A 26,706-nucleotide genomic window follows, 5' to 3' on the forward strand; every position below is an offset into this window, starting at 1 on the left:
ATATATATATATATATATATATATATATATATATATATATATATATATATATATATATATATAAAGTAAGATCTGTCAATTACCTCAAGGCAGGATACCTGTTTCCAGAAACGGAGGGCAGACTGGCGGCAATTCAGGATCAGGTGATACCTACAAAAGCATATCAAAAACAGATAATGAATAAGAACTTACCTAATGACAAATGCCGCAAATGCTCCCAGGCGACTGAAACAATCCAACACGTCACGTCATCCTGCCCCATCCTCGCTCCAAGGGAATACACGGACCGCCACAATGCCATGGCAAAGGCATACCACCAAGCCATCGCCCTAAAAAATGGGTTAATAAAACATCAAAAGAAAATCTTTGAATACTTACCTAAAGAAATACTGGAAAATGAGGAGATGAAACTGTATTGGGACCATCCACTCGTCACTGACAGACCCATTGCGCACAACCGGCCGGATATTGTGATACTGAAAAAGAAAAAGAAAGAATTAATTATAATAGACATCACGATTCCAGCAGATGACAATGCTGAGCGAGCCTATAATGAAAAAAAGATAAAATACCACGATCTGGCTTTCGAACTAAAAGAAATATACAGACTTACCTCTACATCAATCCTACCCCTCGTCATAACCACAAACGGATTAGTGGAGGCACATCTTTTCGAAAACACCATTAAGCTGGAACTAGATGAAAAGCTAATCGGAGAGGCACAAAAGGAGGTCATCTTGTGGACCACCAGAATAGTGAGAAGGTTCTTAACAAGTTGCTGAGAGAAGTGTCTTGATCAGAGTTGATCCGGCACCATCAAACAGCCTAACCCTGAAAGGTGGGAAAAAAAAAAAAAAAAAAAAAAAAAAAAAAAAAAAATATATATATATATATATATATATATATATATATATATATATATATATATATATATATATACAGATAGTCGCTTTTAATTCCCAAAGTTTTTTTTGGAAATTAATGATGGCATTCAAGACAGGAAGGCATACATAAAAAAAAAAAATCGTTATCTCAAACAGGAAAAGACAAGTCAATCCCACAGTCCTTAAAGTTCTTAAAATACGACACAAGGTTATAATCCGGGAGACACAGAAAAGAACTGTCATGTAAACCACAGAGCCAATTGTTTCACTTTGGTCTCAGCATTTCACTCTCACTGAATTCTTTCGACATATTAGAAAAACAATATATATAAAGGTGAACCATGACACATCAAAATCCCAAAATTTAAATTTATTTATTCATTTCTTTTCAGTCAATTTCACTCTCACCAAAATCGACACATCTCCTAAACTGTACCGGAGTCTTCTCCACGCAATCCAACCAGTTCCCTCTCACCGAACTGATCATAATGAATTAGGTAGGAATATATTGAACTTAAGTTATTGACGTCTCTCCTGTAATTCATGGAGTTAGATAGGCGTTTGATGTGGAACATCTCCATGAAACATCTTTTGTTGGTGTTCTTCTCCAATTCAAGAACTCTGGTGGAATCGTAGTCAACAGGATGATCGGTCTTCCGGAAATGTTCAGCCAGGGCGCAAGTCTTGCTTGGAATTCTAGCATCACTTCTGTGTTGTGCAATTCTGCGTTTGAGAAGCTGGGAAGTCTGGCCCACGTACACCTCGGAGCATCCACCACAAGGTATACTATACACAACTCCACTCATATTTTCAACCGTCAATTTGTCTTTTGTACGGCTGTACAATTTATCAACTTTAAATTCCGATCTGGGGATCATCCTTATTGTTGAGGTACTCAAGATATTAACCAGGGCATTCGTCACACTCTTTATTTGGGGAATAGAGGCATAGATGATCCTACCTGTATGTTCGGCCCCTACTATGGTGGATGCGGCAATCCCTTCATCTGTCGGTCGTACCAAGGAAGCAGCACAATGCAACAAACTCGACAACAATCTTCTGGGGTAACCATTTGTCTTCATCAAATCCGCCAACAACCTCAGATTCGGCAGTCTAAGACTTGGATGGGCGATCCTCTCAATGCTACTCTTCAAACCCAAAATCATATTCACCTTCTGTCTGTATGGATGATTAGAGAGATAATGAAGGTATCTCCCTGAGCTTGAGGGCTTTCGGTACCAATCCACCATCAATTTGTTTTCAGGTGTTCGAATAACTCTTGTGTCAAGAAACGGGACACTGTTGTTCGTTTCTTCCTCCAACGTGAACTGGATACTGTGGTGTTCTTGGTTGAAAATGTCCAATACAAAATTAACCTGGTCTTTAGGGACAGCACATATAATATCATCTACATACTTCTTAATTAATGGGATGTAAAACGGGATGTGTGCAAGAATGCAATCAAGCAGGAAATCCATTACTGCCTCTGCAATGGGTGGACTGACATTGGATCCCATAGGGGAACCAAGTATCTGCATGAAAAAACCACCATCAAAAAGAAAAAGGTTCGTTGAGAAAAGGAAGCGGATGGCATCAATGAACTCCTCTTTAGGTAGACTTGTGTGGTTTTCGATAGCTTCCCACCTATCTTCAATGGCTGATACCGCCAAGTCAACCGGAATGCTTGTAAAGAGGGATACAACATCTAAACTGATTAGGACATAATCTTCAGGTAACTGAAAATCACTAACAAAGTTGGAAAAAGAAAATGAATCTTGAGTGTGGTACCGATTTCTACTGGAGGACAAGGAATTTGATAGAATATCAGCTATAAAAATTGACAGCTTGGATGTGGGAGTGTTTATTGTTTATATTATGGGCCTCAGCGAGAGGGTGGGTTTATGGATTTTCGGGAGACCATAAAATCTAGCAGCGACAGAGTTATAATGGAATAGTTTCTTGCCTTGTAGTTGTGTAATATAACCATTGTCAACCCATCTCTTTATCAACTTGTTGCACCTACCCTGTATTGAGGTGGTTGGATCCCTGAGTAATGGTTGGTAGCATTGATCATCCATGAGGATGCTGTTTGCCAGCTCCATGTATTTGTTTTTTGTCCATCAAAACCGTAACACTCCCCTTGTCAGCACGCAACACAAGCAACTCTTGATGTTCCCTCAGGTATCTTCTACAATGATAAAATTCATTTTGTAAAACGGTGTTGGCATGTCTTCTAGGTTTTACACAATTGGTAATTATATTTACTGCTTGGGAACGCTTGATGTTTCTTCCCTCATCTGAAAGTCCGTCGTTTAAATCTATAATATTCTCCACATCTGATAATAGCCTTGACATTGAGATCTCATTCATGGGAACTTCAATACTAAAATTTGGGCCCAATGCTAAGAACTTTAACACCCTGTCCGGTAAAGCAGTTGAACTTATATTTCTGACCCACCTTTCTTGTGGTAGCACTTTTCTCAACTGTTCGTTTGAGAGATCTCCCACCTTTTTCAGATTTCTCCTCTTGACCGCATCAAACTCCCTTCCATACCTTCTAGACTGGTACTCTTTAAAGCGATTCAGCATGCCTGATGGAAGCAACTCCTCCAGCCTCTGCCACAACCTGGAAGACTCACCCTCCATTCTTCCTATCATGGTAACTGTAACAGTTATCTCAAACTGCAAGATGAGACGACGTGATTTCTCCAACATTTTGTGGACCTGTCTCGATGACACCAAAACACACGCCGAACTGAAAAGGTAATGCATAATGGCTGACATATGCTTAGGGAGTAACCCCATTCTCTTGCATTCTAAAAGGAATATTCTTCGGTTCCTGTACGATGCCAACTTCACACTGTAAGACGACCAAGATTTCAACATCTCACACGCTTCTCTGCCATAACTGCTCCTCACTTCTGCATAAAACCCCATGCTTACATACAGATAGTCGCTTTTAATTCCCAAAGAACACCAAGAACACCACAGTATCCAGTTCACGTTGGAGGAAGAAACGAACAACAGTGTCCCGTTTCTTGACACAAGAGTTATTCGAACACCTGAAAACAAATTGATGGTGGATTGGTACCGAAAGCCCTCAAGCTCAGGGAGATATCTTCATTATCTCTCTAATCATCCATACAGACAGAAGGTGAATATGATTTTGGGTTTGAAGAGTCGCATTGAGAGGATCGCCCATCCAAGTCTTAGACTGCCGAATCTGAGGTTGTTGGCGGATTTGATGAAGACAAATGGTTACCCCAGAAGATTGTTGTCGAGTTTAATGCATTGTGCTGCTTCTTTGGTACGACCGACAGATGAAGGGATTGCCGCATCCACCATAGTAGGGGCCGAACATACAGGTAGGATCATCTATGCCTCTATTCCCCAAATAAAGAGTGTGACGAATGCCCTGGTTAATATCTTGAGTACCTCAACAATAAGGATGATCCCCAGATCGGAATTTAAAGTTGATAAATTGTACAGCCGTACAAAAGACAAATTGACGGTTGAAAATATGAGTGGAGTTGTGTATAGCATACCTTGTGGTGGATGCTCCGAGGTGTACGTGGGCCAGACTTCCCAGCTTCTCAAACGCAGAATTGCACAACACAGAAGTGATGCTAGAATTCCAAGCAAGACTTGCGCCCTGGCTGAACATTTCCGGAAGACCGATCATCCTGTTGACTACGATTCCACCAGAGTTCTTGAATTGGAGAAGAACACCAACAAAAGATTTTTCATGGAGATGTTCCACATCAAACGCCTATCTAACTCCATGAATTACAGGAGAGACGTCAATAACTTAAGTTCAATATATTCCTACCTAATTCATTATGATCAGTTCGGTGAGAGGGAACTGGTTGGATTGCGTTGAGAAGACTCCGTTACAGTTTAGGAGATGTGTCGATTTTGGTGAGAGTGAAATTGACTGAAAAGAAATGAATAAATAAATTTAAATTTTGGGATTTTGATGTGTCATGGTTCACCTTTATATATATTGTTTTTCTAATATGTCGAAAGAATTCAGTGAGAGTGAAATGCTGAGACCAAAGTGAAACAATTGGCTCTGTGGTTTACATGACAGTTCTTTTCTGTGTCTCCCGGATTATAACCTTGTGTCGTATTTTAAGAACTTTAAGGACTGTGGGATTGACTTGTCTTTTCCTGTTTGAGATAACGATTTTTTTTTTTTATGTATGCCTTCCTGTCTTGAATGCCATCATTGATTTCCAAAAAAAACTTTGGGAATTAAAAGCGACTATCTGTATATATATATATATATATATATATATATATATATATATATATATATATATATATATATATATATATATATATATATATATATATATATATATATATATATATATATATATATATATATATATATATATATATATATATATATATATATATATATATATAACAATGAGAAAATGCTGCATTCGCAATATTAACAAATACCTATTTTCATTTCAACATTGCGTGCACTACAATGTGAAAGAGAAGATGCCCATTCTCTAGCACCTTAATTCTCTTTATCGTGATGGATTATTGCATCTTGATCCAACTCTGTTAGTGACTAAAAAACACTCCGTCTTCTTTCGTAGGACTCATCGCTAATCATCAGCTAACTACGCACATATTGTTTTTCAACCGAGTTCACTTTACTTCACGCACTACCAAATTTGCAATTCTCAATAGTTGAAGGAAACTTATTATTATTTCACTGATCGACTACATGAACGAAAGGTATATTCGCAATTAACAGAGGCGAATTTATTTTTAACAGAGCAAGCTGGGCCCATAACTTGTTGGAAATTAGGTTGGTTTAGGATAAATTCTTCTTCAATGGAACGAACTTTGTGAAACAATCTGTATTTTGATTCAAACGATCGGAGGTCGATCTATAGTCTGTATGAATATCAAACCAGAACTAACTAAAACGGAGAGAAATATCTTATTACTAATTACGCTTATATACAGTATATAAGTTCAAAGAGTAAAGTACATAATATGGTTCTCACAGTCGAAAACTGATGGGGTATGTCATTCAATACTTTGACCGTCAGCAAGGGATTTGTTTTTGCTTCACTCTAGTAAATTTATCTCAACAAGTCAAATTATGTTGCTGCAAATGGCCCTCGAATGAATATTCTTAGCATCTCAGTGACACAATTGAACCACCAGGTGGCGCTCAAGCAAGTGTAGTCGCTTCTTTTACTAACTTCTAACTCTATAATCTTTGAGGATGAGCTTTATGCGTCACGGAGCGTAAACTGCGCCACTTAGTTTTCTACATAGGTACGTTACTAGGCGCTTTTTTTTTTGGTGCTTCATGTATCGGTACAGCTCTGGGCTTCAAGCCCCTGAGCAGTTCCCAAATAAAACGGTTATTAGTCATAGAAATCATATTATATATTACTACTCTAGAATGCTAATCCAGTAGTAAGAAATGCGGCGAAAAATTGACAGTGGTCGTTAATACGAATGCGCATCATTAGTTTATTTTCTAGTAGAACGTTGCCGAGTTTCTGAATATTCTGTCGATCGAATCTTATGAAGAGGGGGCAATTCATGTAACGAAGGTATGTCGGACAACAACGCGTTTTCTTTCAGTCATTTGATTTTTCACTGTTGCACGATCTGCTCAGAGGTAAGAAGTTTTAAGTCACATTTTCTGAAATGTACTTGTGTACTTGTCTATCATTTTAAAAATAATAAATGCAAAAAAAAACAATACTCAATAATACCTCTATCGACAAATTTAGATTATAACACGTTACCTCCGAGATCCCGATATATTTTCATTGAAACCTGCAACATCATTGTACTGATTTTCTAAAACAAAGCATATATAAACACAATTAGTCATCCATGCATGTGTTCAATACCGACTAGAAGTCCTGTATGACATTTATACCAGATAAACAATTCGACTGACATAAGGTAGGAAAGTCTAGGCAACGTTCGAGTTGAAATAAACTAATGTCGCGCATTCGCTTTAACGACAACTGTCAAGTTTTCGCCGCATTTTTTACAACTGGATTAGCATTCTAGAGTAAGTATATATATTATGATTTCTATGTTATTAGTGCACAAACTCCGCGTTATGGAGAGTAGAGAGAAGGAGAACGATCGACGTACTAAAAATGTGTCCCCGAAAACGGGAAACGTAGGATAGGTGTCGCTGCGATTGCAGCGGGTGTCGATAAGGGGTGGGGGTGGGGATGCAAGCATTGCAAGCGTCAATTTGAAATGAACAGCCTTCATTTTATTTTAGGTTATGTGTCATCGTGGTTTTTCTGATGATTTTTCAAATACCTTTCTTCAAATCTATATTAAATATGAGTTCTCTGAATTATATGCAATAAAATACAAGTCGAAATCAATTGATTTGATTGATTTGATTTCAAAAGAAATCACTGATCAAAAAAATTGTACCTACTTTTGTTTATCATGGTTTATTGAAAGCAGCTATGTTAGTTGGTTAACCGTAATCTTCAAAATTATATAAATCTGTAGTGAGGGGTAGTACACATCAAAACAACAAAAGGTAGCAATCTCAAATTTATCACTTAAATATTAGAGTAGATTCTGTTTCCAATACTCAGCTGAGAACCGATATAAACCATATATTATGTTATGCCAACAAAATTCTTCAAGAATATTTACTTCTGAACCATGTAGTTTTATTGGTTAGATATTCTTATTCAGAAGAGTCAACTTCTCACGAGGGATAACAATTTCGATTTCGTTTATAATGAATCCATTATCTTTTTGATATCTTCATCGCAAAAGTGCTCTTGACACACAAATTGATTCGGAGTCGATTCTTGAGAAAAGGTTTTTTTTTCCAATTTTCTCTCAAAAATGCTCTCGGAAATTTTATCTCTTCTCCTTTTCTTTCCGATGCCAAAACACTCTAACACTAGCGCACGCTTCAACATTTCACCATGGTCATATTTATGTTGTTCTCTTATCGAAAATCGAAAATAATAATATTCCTATCATCCGTCACCAGGGAAACAGTTCACTCAGCTAACTACAATTTGTTTGAATCAAAATTTCGCACTCTCGTGATGGCCAGCGCGCCTGTTGGCAAAAGCATGAACTACCCTATTGGTACATATTTTAGGGGACAAAAAATCTGTGGTCTCAAAGCAGCGATCGTTCTCCTTCTCTCTACTCTCCATACTCCGCGTAGAACGTCGGATGATGAGCGGTTAAGCAAAATTGACGAGGGACAAGACCTGGTTTGTGGCTTTTTTGATTATTTGTTTTCAGTTCGAGGTTAACTCGTCGAAGTTTCACTATTTTTTCAAAAGTTATTACCCGATGTTTGGTTGGAAAAAAAACGGTCTACCCCTTCTCTACTTTGAAGACGAAAGACGAAAATTATAAAAATACTAGCTGACCCGGCAAACCTAGTTTTGCCATTTAAATTATTTCTAGGGTAGATAATAATAACTAACTCATCGTGATTGTGTGACAATGTGGCATATGAGTGAAGGAGACGTGCTGTGGATGATATTCCATAAACAAAAATGTGTCGAAAACCTATAAGTACTCTATGATTGCTCGATTGGTCGTAAGAAAAAGGAATGCCTTTTTTTCTGTTCTGTAAAATTTTCTTTGGGAATATTTTGTTATATAAACCTTGCCCTAAAAATAAAAAGAATTGTGCAATTTGGTGCGATCGTTTGAACAATAAAGCATTTTGAAGTAAACCATAGATCCTCTTTTATTAATATAGATTTAATGAGGATTTTATCTGAGACTTCGTAAATAATCCTCTTGGGTAAATGTATATAGAATTCTGATTTTACGAAAATCATAATAAGTATTTGACTAAAATGCTATATTTCCACTTCTCGGCGAGCTACTGAAGTAAACAGAACCTTATCATTTGATTGATCTATTGAAAGATGTGTTCATGAGAAAAATGGTTATTTCACTGTTGAAACCAGAGAGACGCAATCCTATCTTCATTCAAAATCATTCCGTTTTTTTTTTCCATCTAGCCTAACATTAATTCATTATTCATTAACAAACTATCTGAAAACTCAAATTATTCGTCGACTTTCGTTGGAGATAACATTCAAAATCGTTGAAATTGACAACAAAATCAATAATGAAAATCTGGGTTGCGTATGGTGTAAGCTGCTGTTGGGTAGAACATATCACAGGTAGGGGTCAGTCATTTGGAATATTTGGACGCTGTTGTTCCAGTGCCGGGTCTATCTCTTCGGTGTGTCCGTTCTTTCTGACATCAATGTATATCAAATTAGAGTAGACTAGGCTGATCCCATTCATGTCTTCCTATTCATCCTGTTGGGTTCTTGTGCGATTCTCACCATCTCCAGGAACTTTATGTTTCTATCCAATTTTGTGGTATTCCATGTTTGTTCATGCGGTGTTTAGAAGAGTTCTCGTGGTCCGCCAATTCATAGGCACTCCCTCTAGAATCGCTCTTGTGCGCAGTTATGCGTTTACTGAGTGTTCTAGGAGGAACACAGGTGGCTGTGCACTGGCGGACCACGAGAACTCTTCTAAACTCCGCATGAACTACAGAGATGTCACAATTCACAATATTGGACAGAGGTGACAGCACATTTAACAGAAGAACACAACTCGATGAATAGGTAGACAGACATCAGCCCATCAGTCTACTGTTAGATATGTTGATATACGTTCTGATGCCAGAGAGAAGAGACGAATGAGATGATAGATGTCACCCTTTTTGAAAAATTTTCCATTGCCTTGTTCTTCGGATATAAAAGTTGAATTTTCACATCAATATATTTACAGGTATTCGACAATGTTTCTACACTTCATCTGAAAACACAGAGATGAACGATATTGTTCTCAATAGATGGAATATAAGCTGCAAATGTCCAAGGCTTGGGTACAGGTGGAGTTCTCGCCATGGATTATGTGTAGATATTGATGAATGTGAGGAAAACACTGTGACTTGCAATAGTATCAGTGAAGCATGTTTGAATCTGCCAGGATCTCACAGATGTGTTTGTAAATGGGGTTACTCTTGGAATATGGCTTCGCAAAAATGCGAATATATTAGTTTGCTTTCGGAAGTTCTCACTCGAGAGTGACAATGATAATTGTAACGTATTGTCCTTGCGCATCCACCTGAAATATTTAACACATCTGGAGTATTTGTGAGATTCGCACCCATTTCTAATGTAGAACTGTGAAATTATGGTACTTGTGAATAAATTAGATATCGATAGTTTAACTGATTTTTTCTTAGAATGATCTTCGATAGTTTAACTTACGGCCGGCTTCATAATCAAACCTAAAGCCGCTTTAACTTTAAAGCTTCCTTTAACCCTACTAAAAAAATTTTTTTATTTATTTATTCCCTTCTCTACAATAACAAATTCAGACAGTCCATTTATCAGGTATACATTTCAAAACTAACTTAATAATTCTTTCCTCGAGCCCCAGCAACCCGTCACCTGAGCTCGCGCTCGTGTGTGACCGAATCACGAGAGCCTAAGGTATCTGGTACCAGCAAGAATTTCAAAACAGGCAGTGTGTAATCGGAAATTTGCACGTTGGTGGTGTACAGTTTCGGTGTGACGGTGGTTTGTCCGTTTGCTATTACTGCGAAACTGTTGTGCATTGTTTGTCCTGTGATTCCTTTACTTTCACACTGATCGGATACGGCCTGACTGCAGAAACTCCTGGTCGCTCCGGTATCTATCAGTGCCCGGAAGTGTTTGCCGGCTATTCTGACCTCAACTAACGGACGGTTATCATTACAGGTAGTCGGTGCCAGTGGAGTCAAGATTCCGGGAGATGTGGTCGACTCCGCCTCCAATCTCCCCTTCAGTTTCCCGAACACGGACAGTCTCGTGAGAGAATGTTTTCCCTCTGGCATCGAGAACAGAAGATCTTCGGTGGCCTGCGACATTCTCGACGCATGTGGCCATATCCACCACATCGGAAACACTGTGTCTGGAAGGACACTCTCCTCCCTGATGGTGGTTCGGTCCGGTCAGCGTGGTTATTTTCGGCTGGACGGCGGGGTGGCGGTGTTGCAGGTCTGGATCGACTTTCGGACCTGTCTCCAGAAGTCGGACGGTGTGATTCCTGTCGCTGGGCTATTGACTCTCTCGACTTGGGTGGCTCAGGACGGCTTTCCCTCGGCGGAGAAAGTCGTGTCTGGTTGGCTTGTGTCGGCGGTACTGATTCCCTGTGATCGATTGTTGGGTGAACCTGCTCTCCGGTATCCATAGAAAAACTTGCTTGACATCGGTTCAGTTGACGGGGACTGTACGTCAGGTGAGGTTCTTCCACAAAACCTGGTTTGGAGGGTGGCCGGGTGTACTGGCTCATCTGCCACTGGACCAGTTCAAAAACTTTTCCCTTACGGAGAAGTTCATCATAAGTCTTGGTCTCCTGGAAGGCCAAGGCTTGCTGTAAGGGCGGGATCAACCTCTGTCGGATAAGCCGGATCTGCTCCACCTCGGATGGTTTTGCATAGGTGAGTTTCTGGAATAAGTTCTGCATCCGGGTAACATATAGAAGCAACTTTTCTTCAGGGCCTTGTGTTCGCCCTTTTATTTCCTCCAACAGATTCTCCTCGTAGTTAACTGGCAGAAATGCTTCTTTCAGTTATTTGCCAAAATCCTCCCAGTCCTCGAAAGTACCTCTCCGGGGAATGAACCAATCCCTCGCATCCTTTCGTAGTAATTCATACACTGATTCAAAAACTTGTTCCAGGGATACTTTACGAGATTCAGCCAGTCTCTCCACTTCTTCAAGAAATCCGGTTACACTACCAGTGCCATCAAAGGAGATGTTCCATTTGTGTACCGGAACAGTTGGTACTGTTGATCGAGACTCCGGTTCTGATCTGGCAGGTGTTGTGATAATTGGCCGGTCAAAATTTATCCACGGTGCAGGTAAGTGTGGAAAAGACACCCTTCGTGTGGAATTAACCCATCTACTTTGTGTCGGGCCCTCAGGTGTTGCTGTCCCACAATCCTGCGACTGTGTGAGAGCTATCGCTGGTAATTGTTGCAGTAATGCTCTACATGTCTGCCTTGTCTCATTCATGACCCGTTCTAATGTTAGTCCAAGAGCTAGTGAACCCTGGGAGTAACGATCTCCCTGTAAGGTTAGAAATTTGTATACTTACGATTTATGACATGCTAAGAGCAATAGCCATGACCTGGCAGGCGTCAGCCCTGCACGTCATCAGCCCCTTTATTTTTTGGACTGTTAAGTAAATTGAGTTTCAAAACTTGTTTCTGTAAATTTGAAAATTTAATAGGATAAAGTTTATTTATTGTACATCTTGAAAAAAGTTGACAGGCGATTACAATAAGCAGAAGTATATGACATATCAATTAGAAAACGTACAGTTGATGAGGTAAAATAAACTTTATCCTGTATACTTAAAATTTTTATATGTTTTCAAGTAAACGTCTCAGAGTAAATATGTACAATGCCAGGCGGTTTTGAACAGCATAAGACCTTGACAGGCGAGGGGACAGCTGCTAAGGGCGTGCAAATAAGAAATGTTACATGAACGCAAATACAGTAAATGCAATGTATTTTATTGGGTTTATGCAATCTACATTATTTTTAACATTCATTTTCTTCAGCATCACCCGAAATTTCGCTATCACTGTTTTCATCATCATCTGATTCTTCAACAATGTTTTCCTCATCTGAAAATAGTAAAAAAAAATATTTTAATGAATCAATAAGGTTGTTAAGAATTAAATATAAAGCTCAATTACATAGGACTGCGTATTAAATGTTACGGAATAAAATAGTTGTATGTTACCTGAAATGCATTCCTCAGTTTCAGTCGATTGTGCTGTGGCAGTATCAGCAGGTCCTTGTAAAAGTATGTCGTATATAGAAGATGGAACCGTATTCCCCTCAAACCAATTAAATTCGTAACAACTATCAATTAAGTTCCAACCGTTATTTTCAGGTGTAAGAATTGTTGGTTCTTTTAAATTACAATTTCGCCATATATTTGTAATGTAGGCAGTTCTCAATAATTGTTGATGTAGTTCACGTTTGCAGGGTGGTAAATTCGATGGATCATAGCTTACTACTTTTTTCATAAACACTTTAGGATTATTTGTGTTGTACGTAGCAAGGAACTTTTCATAACGTGCATAACTTGCAAATATTGCAGAAATCGAGTGTATATCAGAAAGCATTCAAAGAATTAGGAAACGCAGAAATAGTACAGAAGAAAGAAAAAATTTTTCCGATACTAGAGAAATTTGTGTAGGATCCACAATAGTGTAAATATTGTAAATAAATGTTGTCGTTCATGGAAGACTTTAGAAATTCGAACTTTCCGAAGTCTTTCGTTGAAGAAAATAGGTCACAGATTTGCGCCTTGAAGAAAAGCAGATTTCTAAAGAAATCTGTTTCCTATAGAAACAATAGATAATTAGATTTATCGCCAACCCCTACAGATGTTAAGAGAAAGGTCTGAACTTTATGGCAACAGCATGTGTAACATTAAGTCATTGACGCTGGCGTGAACAAAGCTTCTTTTTAACATTGAGATACGCCAGATGACGTTTGCTGATTGATGGGACAATTTGAAGACGGGGTAAGTACCATCCCAAGACTTGGTACTGCTGGAGTCCCATTGGCCCAAAAGTAAAAGAGACATCCCCTAAGTTTTCCAATCAGATATGTGGGTGGGCCTTGAAGCTTTAAAATCATTGTTCTTTCCGGAAAACAGACATTCAGAGATTCAGAGATTGAGATTCAGAGATTCATTCAGAGAGTTAGATTCAGAGATAGATTCAGATATAGATTCAGATTGATTCGCTAAGTGTCGGGTTAAGTTTTGAATATAGACGAAAGACAAATCTTGAAACTGCACATAGTTTTCGAATTGAGATGCACATGTTGAACTTCAGATCGATAGTTCTGATAGGCATTGAGATTTCAGTGGTCAATTCCTCAATAACTGTTGGATCAATTCGACCCAAATCTCCAAACTGTACACAGTTTCCGAATTGAGATGCACATGTTGAATTTCAGTTCGATAGTTCAGATAGGAAATGAGATTTCAGTGGACGATTCGCTAAAGTATGATTTCAATTCCTAAAGAACTATTGTATCAAGTCGACCAAGATCTTGAAACTGCACACAGTTTTCGAATTGAGATGCACATGTTGAATTTCAGTTCGATAGTTCAGATAGGAATTGAGATTTCAGTGGTCGATTCGCTTAAGTATGATTTCAATTCCTAAGGAACTATTGGATCAAGTCGACCCAAATCTTGAAACTGCACACAGTTTTTGAATTGAAATTTTCCTCTAGATGGAGCATGAGAGGTGGTCTTACACATTCGAGGCTTCTCACTGAGAGACCACCCTCTGTGCCTGAGGTCAAAAAACTCTTAGCTCTCGAGAGGTAACAACTGAGTCTAGTGACTGGAGCAATGACTGGCCATTTGTTTAATAAACACTCAAATAGAATGGTACTGACTAGCTTTTCCCTGTGCCGCTGGTGCAGGAGCACGGAGGAAACAGTTGAACACATTTTGTTCTTCTGTATCAACCTTGAAGACTTAAGGATGACACACCTAGGAAACAGAACACCCACAACTCCTATTGTGAGAGAGACACCTCTCTGTCGACTTGTGGCATTTTTGTCAGCATGTCACGGAGTTTAAGTCTCTCCAACTACAATCGGACGAACAATGGGTCACGAGGCCTCAGTTCAGCCCGGTGGGGCACCCCACGTAGAAGAAGAAGAAGAATGGCTGAAAATGATTTTACTGTTTAATTATCATATATTATTTGAGAATAGAAGAGTTAGATGAATAGAACAGAGGCAGTCAGCATACGCTCAAAATGCGGATATTGTAATTTTTTATACAGCAATGCGCGTCGCTGACAGGTGTCTACCTACCTACCTGAACTTGCGAGTTGTGACTCATGTACCTACATACTCAACACTAAATCATATTCAATTGTGAGCCATTACAAAACTCTTGCCGATTTTTGTCGACAGTTCTGGGACTAACAGAATGTAAGATGAAGGGGGAAGGATGCGTTTTAAAGCCTCTCCACTCAAATGCCAACCTTACCTACTCGCAGTTTTTACAAACGAGACTCTGACGACCGAACACGAGCGGTATAACTTCGATAGGTCGAGCAGTTCAAATACTTGGGAAGCTTCATTAACACTCTTTGGCTAACCTGAACAGAGAAATATACAACTGTATTTCGGCCTCACGGACATTCTCGAAACTAAAGGACAGAGTGTTTCAAAATCACGAGATCAATCTGAAGACTCAAACAGCTGCTTAGTGGTCCTCCTAACGCTTCTTTACGGAAGCGAAATCTGGAGGCTCTACAGACGACATATTAAATAGCTTGAACAAACAAAACAACGTCGTCTGAGACAAATTATGCACATAGTTCTATGAAGTTTCAAATGCAGAAGTCTTGCAGCGCGCAAGTTGTATAACTATTGAGACTCAAGTAACGAGGTCCCTTCTCAGATGGAATGGCCACATTCTGAGGATGCAAGACACAAGACTCCACAAAAAAGCTCTGTGTGGCGAATTCACCCTGAGAGCTCGGAAACCAGGAGGCGGTTTAAGCGGTTTGAGGATATACTGCATCAATCTCTAATATCAGTTAATACCAATCATAACTGGGAACAACTAGCGTTAGACAGATCACAGTGGAGGTCTCTCGTCCACAGTTATAATGGAGACTCCAGAGAAATACAGCGGCGGCCAGATCTGGTCAGTGACTATCCATCCCCGGAGTGTGATTTTGATCACTTATTCTTCAGATAGTTTAAAAGTTTAAACCTATATCTGTGGTATCTACATGCTCAATCTGTGGGTCACGGGTGGGTTTTTTCAGTCTCAGTAGGGCACACAGTCGCAAGTAGCCCTAAGGATTTTTTTTTGCAGTCTTTTTGTAGATATATTCTTGGTAACGAGAAACAGCAATGAATGAATAAATGAACAGAATTCCAGATCTGCAGGGTATGTACAAGATGGAATTTGTACGGATGGAATTTATGGCGCTTTGAAATGTTCAAAATGCTACGCTGAGAACCAGACTCTGTTGCAAGTTGCCTCGTACTCGATCTTGGATTGAGAGCCACCGGAACAAGAACTGTCACATTCACCCCTTCATTCAGTTTTACATTTCACTTTTTACTACACACTGAACCAGTTTCTCGGAACTATGCCATCAACTCGAATACGTACTTTCGATTTACATTTCGATCCAAATAAAGCTTATTGAATAGTTCAGCCGTTCTCTTAGCTTAGCACATAGGTTATTTTCGAAAGAAGTGAAATAATTTCCAGCCTCTCTGTAATTGTGTATTGTGTGTATTGTGATTTCGAATGAACGCAGGATAAACAATTGAACTAATCGACGAAAGAAATTAAGTGAAATGAAAATCGTGGTTTCATTGTGATTTGATTGCAATAAACGGCTGGAGGACACAAGAATAATCTTTAATTAGATATAACAAATAAGGAATTATCAACAGTTTCATTCCGAACACGAGGTAAATCAATAAGTGCCGATATTTGTAGATTGAAAATTCTTCGCCAATAAATGTCGAAGTAACAGAAACAAGTACTAAAAAATACAGAAATTCAGAATCAAAGAATATGACATCTTTGAGAAAAATTTATGGAAGATCGCAGGTGATTCGAGGAAAAACCATTAATTATTGAATTTTATCAAATAACTAGCTGACCCGGCAAACCTAGTTTTGCCATTTAAATTATTTCTAGGGTAGATAATAATAACTAACTCATCGTGATTGCTCGATTGGTCGTAAGAAAAAGGAATGCCTTTTTTTCTGTTCTGTACAATTTTTTTTGGGAATATTTTGTTATATAAACCTTGCCCTAACAATAATAAACACAACAAAAAAAGAATTGTCCAATTTGGTGCGATCGTTTGAACAATAAAGCATTTTGAAGTAATAGTTCCTCTTTTATTAATATAGATTTTTCATATCAGAAAGCTTAAGTGATGTGCTTACAAATGATATATCACATGGCCAATTTTTCCCTATTGAAAATTCGAGAGGGATAACCACCCCGCTTAGGGGGTGGCTATTTCACTTCTTAAATGTCTAAGAACCCATAGTTCTAAAATAAAATTTTTTTCACAATTTCAAGAAAATATTCTGTAATATTATGAACATCCATTAATTAGTCAAATTCGATAAGATTTTCGAAAAAAGAACAAAGATAAGCTTTCATAATATGAGGTATTACACAACCTATCTTCCCTATTCAAAAGTTGAGCTGCCACGTTCAAGGGAAGGCTATTTTACTACTAAATTATGAAACAAAAAGTGCCCCCCTTCAAACAAAAATCGCCGTTTTCAACGAATGTGACCAATTCGCCACATTCTGTTTCGTTTTCAAATGGTCCTCCTATAAGTTCACCGTGACTTATCCCCTTACACCTGCGAACAAGATATTGAAAACAGAAACTCATGAAATACAGTGTTGCCGAAAACACGGAAGACCAAAGTACGGTGTACTGAAAAATTTTGTATAATCGAGGAGGACCGATCCTATGTAGAACGCTCAAAAATATACAACTCAATATACGCGTGAAAGCGCCCTCCTGGTTCAACGCGACAACTGCCGGAACTAAAGTATTCAAAATCGACAAAAATCAGATATATATATATATATATATATATATATATCGTCCGGACAAAAACAATATATATAAAGGTGAACCATGACACATCAAAATCCCAAAATTTAAATTTATTTATTCATTTCTTTTCAGTCAATTTCACTCTCACCAAAATCGACACATCTCCTAAACTGTACCGGAGTCTTCTCCACGCAATCCAACCAGTTCCCTCTCACCGAACTGATCATAATGAATTAGGTAGGAATATATTGAACTTAAGTTATTGACGTCTCTCCTGTAATTCATGGAGTTAGATAGGCGTTTGATGTGGAACATCTCCATGAAACATCTTTTGTTGGTGTTCTTCTCCAATTCAAGAACTCTGGTGGAATCGTAGTCAACAGGATGATCGGTCTTCCGGAAATGTTCAGCCAGGGCGCAAGTCTTGCTTGGAATTCTAGCATCACTTCTGTGTTGTGCAATTCTGCGTTTGAGAAGCTGGGAAGTCTGGCCCACGTACACCTCGGAGCATCCACCACAAGGTATACTATACACAACTCCACTCATATTTTCAACCGTCAATTTGTCTTTTGTACGGCTGTACAATTTATCAACTTTAAATTCCGATCTGGGGATCATCCTTATTGTTGAGGTACTCAAGATATTAACCAGGGCATTCGTCACACTCTTTATTTGGGGAATAGAGGCATAGATGATCCTACCTGTATGTTCGGCCCCTACTATGGTGGATGCGGCAATCCCTTCATCTGTCGGTCGTACCAAGGAAGCAGCACAATGCAACAAACTCGACAACAATCTTCTGGGGTAACCATTTGTCTTCATCAAATCCGCCAACAACCTCAGATTCGGCAGTCTAAGACTTGGATGGGCGATCCTCTCAATGCTACTCTTCAAACCCAAAATCATATTCACCTTCTGTCTGTATGGATGATTAGAGAGATAATGAAGGTATCTCCCTGAGCTTGAGGGCTTTCGGTACCAATCCACCATCAATTTGTTTTCAGGTGTTCGAATAACTCTTGTGTCAAGAAACGGGACACTGTTGTTCGTTTCTTCCTTCAACGTGAACTGGATACTGTGGTGTTCTTGGTTGAAAATGTCCAATACAAAATTAACCTGGTCTTTAGGGACAGCACATATAATATCATCTACATACTTCTTAATTAATGGGATGTAAAACGGGATGTGTGCAAGAATGCAATCAAGCAGGAAATCCATTACTGCCTCTGCAATGGGTGGACTGACATTGGATCCCATAGGGGAACCAAGTATCTGCATGAAAAAACCACCATCAAAAAGAAAAAGGTTCGTTGAGAAAAGGAAGCGGATGGCATCAATGAACTCCTCTTTAGGTAGACTTGTGTGGTTTTCGATAGCTTCCCACCTATCTTCAATGGCTGATACCGCCAAGTCAACCGGAATGCTTGTAAAGAGGGATACAACATCTAAACTGATTAGGACATAATCTTCAGGTAACTGAAAATCACTAACAAAGTTGGAAAAAGAAAATGAATCTTGAGTGTGGTACCGATTTCTACTGGAGGACAAGGAATTTGATAGAATATCAGCTATAAAAATTGACTGCTTGGATGTGGGAGTGTTTATTGTTTATATTATGGGCCTCAGCGAGAGGGTGGGTTTATGGATTTTCGGGAGACCATAAAATCTAGCAGCGACAGAGTTATAATGGAATAGTTTCTTGCCTTGTAGTTGTGTAATATAACCATTGTCAACCCATCTCTTTATCAACTTGTTGCACCTACCCTGTATTGAGGTGGTTGGATCCCTGAGTAATGGTTGGTAGCATTGATCATCCATGAGGATGCTGTTTGCCAGCTCCATGTATTTGTTTTTTGTCCATCAAAACCGTAACACTCCCCTTGTCAGCACGCAACACAAGCAACTCTTGATGTTCCCTCAGGTATCTTCTACAATGATAAAATTCATTTTGTAAAACGGTGTTGGCATGTCTTCTAGGTTTTACACAATTGGTAATTATATTTACTGCTTGGGAACGCTTGATGTTTCTTCCCTCATCTGAAAGTCCGTCGTTTAAATCTATAATATTCTCCACATCTGATAATAGCCTTGACATTGAGATCTCATTCATGGGAACTTCAATACTAAAATTTGGGCCCAATGCTAAGAACTTTAACACCCTGTCCGGTAAAGCAGTTGAACTTATATTTCTGACCCACCTTTCTTGTGGTAGCACTTTTCTCAACTGTTCGTTTGAGAGATCTCCCACCTTTTTCAGATTTCTCCTCTTGACCGCATCAAACTCCCTTCCATACCTTCTAGACTGGTACTCTTTAAAGCGATTCAGCATGCCTGATGGAAGCAACTCCTCCAGCCTCTGCCACAACCTGGAAGACTCACCCTCCATTCTTCCTATCATGGTAACTGTAACAGTTATCTCAAACTGCAAGATGAGACGACGTGATTTCTCCAACATTTTGTGGACCTGTCTCGATGACACCAAAACACACGCCGAACTGAAAAGGTAATGCATAATGGCTGACATATGCTTAGGGAGTAACCCCATTCTCTTGCATTCTAAAAGGAATATTCTTCGGTTCCTGTACGATGCCAACTTCACACTGTAAGACGACCAAGATTTCAACATCTCACACGCTTCTCTGCCATAACTGCTCCTCACTTCTGCATAAAACCCCATGCTTACATACAGATAGTCGCTTTTAATTCCCAAAGAACACCAAGAACACCACAGTATCCAGTTCACGTTGGAGGAAGAAACGAACAACAGTGTCCCGTTTCTTGACACAAGAGTTATTCGATATTCGATATTGTCGATATTCATATCGTCGGGTGGTATGCATCTGAATTTATCCTCATTATATATATATATATATATATATATATATATATATATATATATATATATATATATATATATATATATATATATATATATATATAACAAAAAGATTGATAAGGGGTGTGGGTAATTGATAGGTGTTATTAAATAACTCTTCTTCATTTCATCTAGTCGACGTTTCAATCCCGATGGGGACCTTCTTCAGGACTCTAAAAAACACACAATATTAACAAAGGAAACAGCGTGACAGATGTAGCATGCTTCGAACAAGAGTACTAACCGAAATACAGAGTTTCAAGGTGTAACTGCAAAACACCAAACCAATAAGCAGGGAAATTAATGATGGCATTCAAGACAGGAAGGCATACATAAAAAAAAAAAATCGTTATCTCAAACAGGAAAAGACAAGTCAATCCCACAGTCCTTAAAGTTCTTAAAATACGACACAAGGTTATAATCCGGGAGACACAGAAAAGAACTGTCATGTAAACCACAGAGCCAATTGTTTCACTTTGGTCTCAGCATTTCACTCTCACTGAATTCTTTCGACATATTAGAAAAACAATATATATAAAGGTGAACCATGACACATCAAAATCCCAAAATTTAAATTTATTTATTCATTTCTTTTCAGTCAATTTCACTCTCACCAAAATCGACACATCTCCTAAACTGTACCGGAGTCTTCTCCACGCAATCCAACCAGTTCCCTCTCACCGAACTGATCATAATGAATTAGGTAGGAATATATTGAACTTAAGTTATTGACGTCTCTCCTGTAATTCATGGAGTTAGATAGGCGTTTGATGTGGAACATCTCCATGAAACATCTTTTGTTGGTGTTCTTCTCCAATTCAAGAACTCTGGTGGAATCGTAGTCAACAGGATGATCGGTCTTCCGGAAATGTTCAGCCAGGGCGCAAGTCTTGCTTGGAATTCTAGCATCACTTCTGTGTTGTGCAATTCTGCGTTTGAGAAGCTGGGAAGTCTGGCCCACGTACACCTCGGAGCATCCACCACAAGGTATACTATACACAACTCCACTCATATTTTCAACCGTCAATTTGTCTTTTGTACGGCTGTACAATTTATCAACTTTAAATTCCGATCTGGGGATCATCCTTATTGTTGAGGTACTCAAGATATTAACCAGGGCATTCGTCACACTCTTTATTTGGGGAATAGAGGCATAGATGATCCTACCTGTATGTTCGGCCCCTACTATGGTGGATGCGGCAATCCCTTCATCTGTCGGTCGTACTAAGGAAGCAGCACAATGCAACAAACTCGACAACAATCTTCTGGGGTAACCATTTGTCTTCATCAAATCCGCCAACAACCTCAGATTCGGCAGTCTAAGACTTGGATGGGCGATCCTCTCAATGCTACTCTTCAAACCCAAAATCATATTCACCTTCTGTCTGTATGGATGATTAGAGAGATAATGAAGGTATCTCCCTGAGCTTGAGGGCTTTCGGTACCAATCCACCATCAATTTGTTTTCAGGTGTTCGAATAACTCTTGTGTCAAGAAACGGGACACTGTTGTTCGTTTCTTCCTTCAACGTGAACTGGATACTGTGGTGTTCTTGGTTGAAAATGTCCAATACAAAATTAACCTGGTCTTTAGGGACAGCACATATAATATCATCTACATACTTCTTAATTAATGGGATGTAAAACGGGATGTGTGCAAGAATGCAATCAAGCAGGAAATCCATTACTGCCTCTGCAATGGGTGGACTGACATTGGATCCCATAGGGGAACCAAGTATCTGCATGAAAAAACCACCATCAAAAAGAAAAAGGTTCGTTGAGAAAAGGAAGCGGATGGCATCAATGAACTCCTCTTTAGGTAGACTTGTGTGGTTTTCGATAGCTTCCCACCTATCTTCAATGGCTGATACCGCCAAGTCAACCGGAATGCTTGTAAAGAGGGATACAACATCTAAACTGATTAGGACATAATCTTCAGGTAACTGAAAATCACTAACAAAGTTGGAAAAAGAAAATGAATCTTGAGTGTGGTACCGATTTCTACTGGAGGACAAGGAATTTGATAGAATATCAGCTATAAAAATTGACAGCTTGGATGTGGGAGTGTTTATTGTTTATATTATGGGCCTCAGCGAGAGGGTGGGTTTATGGATTTTCGGGAGACCATAAAATCTAGCAGCGACAGAGTTATAATGGAATAGTTTCTTGCCTTGTAGTTGTGTAATATAACCATTGTCAACCCATCTCTTTATCAACTTGTTGCACCTACCCTGTATTGAGGTGGTTGGATCCCTGAGTAATGGTTGGTAGCATTGATCATCCATGAGGATGCTGTTTGCCAGCTCCATGTATTTGTTTTTTGTCCATCAAAACCGTAACACTCCCCTTGTCAGCACGCAACACAAACAACTCTTGATGTTCCCTCAGGTATCTTCTACAATGATAAAATTCATTTTGTAAAACGGTGTTGGCATGTCTTCTAGGTTTTACACAATTGGTAATTATATTTACTGCTTGGGAACGCTTGATGTTTCTTCCCTCATCTGAAAGTCCGTCGTTTAAATCTATAATATTCTCCACATCTGATAATAGCCTTGACATTGAGATCTCATTCATGGGAACTTCAATACTAAAATTTGGGCCCAATGCTAAGAACTTTAACACCCTGTCCGGTAAAGCAGTTGAACTTATATTTCTGACCCACCTTTCTTGTGGTAGCACTTTTCTCAACTGTTCGTTTGAGAGATCTCCCACCTTTTTCAGATTTCTCCTCTTGACCGCATCAAACTCCCTTCCATACCTTCTAGACTGGTACTCTTTAAAGCGATTCAGCATGCCTGATGGAAGCAACTCCTCCAGCCTCTGCCACAACCTGGAAGACTCACCCTCCATTCTTCCTATCATGGTAACTGTAACAGTTATCTCAAACTGCAAGATGAGACGACGTGATTTCTCCAACATTTTGTGGACCTGTCTCGATGACACCAAAACACACGCCGAACTGAAAAGGTAATGCATAATGGCTGACATATGCTTAGGGAGTAACCCCATTCTCTTGCATTCTAAAAGGAATATTCTTCGGTTCCTGTACGATGCCAACTTCACACTGTAAGACGACCAAGATTTCAACATCTCACACGCTTCTCTGCCATAACTGCTCCTCACTTCTGCATAAAACCCCATGCTTACATACAGATAGTCGCTTTTAATTCCCAAAGAACACCAAGAACACCACAGTATCCAGTTCACGTTGGAGGAAGAAACGAACAACAGTGTCCCGTTTCTTGACACAAGAGTTATTCGAACACCTGAAAACAAATTGATGGTGGATTGGTACCGAAAGCCCTCAAGCTCAGGGAGATACCTTCATTATCTCTCTAATCATCCATACAGACAGAAGGTGAATATGATTTTGGGTTTGAAGAGTCGCATTGAGAGGATCGCCCATCCAAGTCTTAGACTGCCGAATCTGAGGTTGTTGGCGGATTTGATGAAGACAAATGGTTACGCCAGAAGATTGTTGTCGAGTTTAATGCATTGTGCTGCTTCTTTGGTACGACCGACAGATGAAGGGATTGCCGCATCCACCATAGTAGGGGCCGAACATACAGGTAGGATCATCTATGCCTCTATTCCCCAAATAAAGAGTGTGACGAATGCCCTGGTTAATATCTTGAGTACCTCAACAATAAGGATGATCCCCAGATCGGAATTTAAAGTTGATAAATTGTACAGCCGTACAAAAGACAAATTGACGGTTGAAAATATGAGTGGAGTTGTGTATAGCATACCTTGTGGTGGATGCTCCGAGGTGTACGTGGGCCAGACTTCCCAGCTTCTCAAACGCAGAATTGCACAACACAGAAGTGATGCTAGAATTCCAAGCAAGACTTGCGCCCTGGCTGAACATTTCCGGAAGACCGATCATCCTGTTGACTACGATTCCACCAGAGTTCTTGAATTGGAGAAGAACACCAACAAAAGATTTTTCATGGAGATGTTCCACATCAAACGCCTATCTAACTCCATGAATTACAGGAGAGACGTCAATAACTTAAGTTCAATATATTCCTACCTAATTCATTATGATCAGTTCGGTGAGAGGGAACTGGTTGGATTGCGTTGAGAAGACTCCGTTACAGTTTAGGAGATGTGTCGATTTTGGTGAGAGTGAAATTGACTGAAAAGAAATGAATAAATAAATTTAAATTTTGGGATTTTGATGTGTCATGGTTCACCTTTATATATATTGTTTTTCTAATATGTCGAAAGAATTCAGTGAGAGTGAAATGCTGAGACCAAAGTGAAACAATTGGCTCTGTGGTTTACATGACAGTTCTTTTCTGTGTCTCCCGGATTATAACCTTGTGTCGTATTTTAAGAACTTTAAGGACTGTGGGATTGACTTGTCTTTTCCTGTTTGAGATAACGATTTTTTTTTTTTTATGTATGCCTTCCTGTCTTGAATGCCATCATTAATTTCCAAAAAAAACTTTGGGAATTAAAAGCGACTATCTGTATATATATATATATATATATATATATATATATATATATATATATATATATATATATATATATATATATATATATATATATATATATATTTTGTAACGGGTTTGGTCGGGAAAAAGGGTTTAATCTCGAGCGCCAGCTATTCTTTTAATAGGGAGAAATAGCAAACTCACCCAGGTACCTACTAGTCGGAGACAGAGTTGGGTTTATCTAAGGTGGTAGCGATAACAAGTACTTTAAAACCGAATTTATTACAACAATCTAAATTACAGTGAACTATACAGTTATTTCCAAGTCAAGAAATATATTCAGCTGATGACCAAGTTCAAAAATAAGGAAAACAGAAATGTAATAACTTGTCACGGTGATCAGAAAGTGAAATCAATGAATCAAAGAATATTCTAATCAACTATATTCAGTCAAACTATCAGGTATCAAAGAAAGCAAACAATTCATAGCAGTCACTTTGATTCCTTCTGAGACAATAACGGATGTACGGGGTTTACACAAAATTTACAGCAACCGGGTGTCTCAGAAAGATCCAAGTCTCTGTAATCGGTTAATTTAGCAATGGGTTTGATCCCGAGCACTTCCAGTGATTTTCAGTGTACAGGCCAATCAGAATTTGAAACTATTTAATAAACGGGACGGGGTTGATGCAGGTGAAACACAATGCAACAATTTACAGGATAACGGGGTAGTTTATCGTGGTCTCTCCGTGGCAACCCTGGGTGTACACGCCAAGCATTACCAGCAGAAAAACTTCGAGACTTCTGCCGATTGGTTTCTGTCACCAGATAGCCAGGCGAGAGAAGTCTGCGGTAAACGGGAAATCTACACGGAACACAACAGGGGTAGTACGGTATAGGTTACTGTGGTCTTTCTGTGGCAACCTTGGGTGTCACACGCCAAGCATTACCAGTAGAAAGACTTCGAGATTTCCGTCGACTGGTCTTGGTTCACCAGAGAACCAGGCGACAGAGGTCTGCGTTAAACAGGGGGATTAACAAATCCCTCTTATATATATATTGTTTTTCTAATATGTCGAAAGAATTCAGTGAGAGTGAAATGCTGAGACCAAAGTGAAACAATTGGCTCTGTGGTTTACATGACAGTTCTTTTCTGTGTCTCCCGGATTATAACCTTGTGTCGTATTTTAAGAACTTTAAGGACTGTGGGATTGACTTGTCTTTTCCTGTTTGAGATAACGATTTTTTTTTTTTTATGTATGCCTTCCTGTCTTGAATGCCATCATTAATTTCCAAAAAAAACTTTGGGAATTAAAAGCGACTATCTGTATATATATATATATATATATATATATATATATATATATATATATATATATATATATATATATATATATATATATATATATATATATATATATATATAACAATGAGAAAATGCTGCATTCGCAATATTAACAAATACCTATTTTCATTTCAACATTGCGTGCACTACAATGTGAAAGAGAAGATGCCCATTCTCTAGCACCTTAATTCTCTTTATCGTGATGGATTATTGCATCTTGATCCAACTCTGTTAGTGACTAAAAAACACTCCGTCTTCTTTCGTAGGACTCATCGCTAATCATCAGCTAACTACGCACATATTGTTTCTCAACCGAGTTCACTTTACTTCACGCACTACCAAATTTGCAATTCTCAATAGTTGAAGGAAACTTATTATTATTTCACTGATCGACTACATGAACGAAAGGTATATTCGCAATTAACAGAGGCGAATTTATTTTTAACAGAGCAAGCTGGGCCCATAACTTGTTG

At 38.9% G+C, this 26,706-nt stretch overlaps 3 protein-coding genes across 3 annotated transcripts; 1 reads left to right on the forward strand and 2 right to left on the reverse strand.

Moving 5' to 3' along the window:
• Positions 1-71: 71 nt before the first annotated feature.
• LOC123307699 lies at positions 72-835 on the reverse strand. The gene is made up of 3 exons (XM_044890105.1): positions 614-835; positions 379-476; positions 72-329 (listed from the first exon to the last, which is right to left on the reverse strand). The coding sequence occupies exons 1-3, from the start codon at positions 734-736 to the stop codon at positions 164-166; spliced, it is 387 nt and encodes a 128-aa protein (XP_044746040.1). The 5' UTR covers positions 737-835; the 3' UTR covers positions 72-163.
• A 10,506-nt stretch (positions 836-11,341) lies between these two features.
• LOC123307045 lies at positions 11,342-12,021 on the forward strand. Its single transcript, XM_044889247.1, has 2 exons — positions 11,342-11,400; positions 11,640-12,021. The coding sequence occupies exons 1-2, from the start codon at positions 11,387-11,389 to the stop codon at positions 12,019-12,021; spliced, it is 396 nt and encodes a 131-aa protein (XP_044745182.1). The 5' UTR covers positions 11,342-11,386.
• A 5,713-nt stretch (positions 12,022-17,734) lies between these two features.
• Positions 17,735-18,826, reverse strand: LOC123307046. Its single transcript, XM_044889248.1, has one exon. It carries the CDS (start codon positions 18,824-18,826, stop codon positions 17,735-17,737), a length of 1,092 nt encoding a protein of 363 aa, XP_044745183.1.
• Between the last annotated feature and the right edge of the window lie 7,880 nt (positions 18,827-26,706).

Source organism: Coccinella septempunctata, chromosome 2 (genome assembly GCF_907165205.1).
Source record: "Coccinella septempunctata chromosome 2, icCocSept1.1, whole genome shotgun sequence".
Taxonomy (NCBI): domain Eukaryota; kingdom Metazoa; phylum Arthropoda; class Insecta; order Coleoptera; family Coccinellidae; genus Coccinella; species Coccinella septempunctata.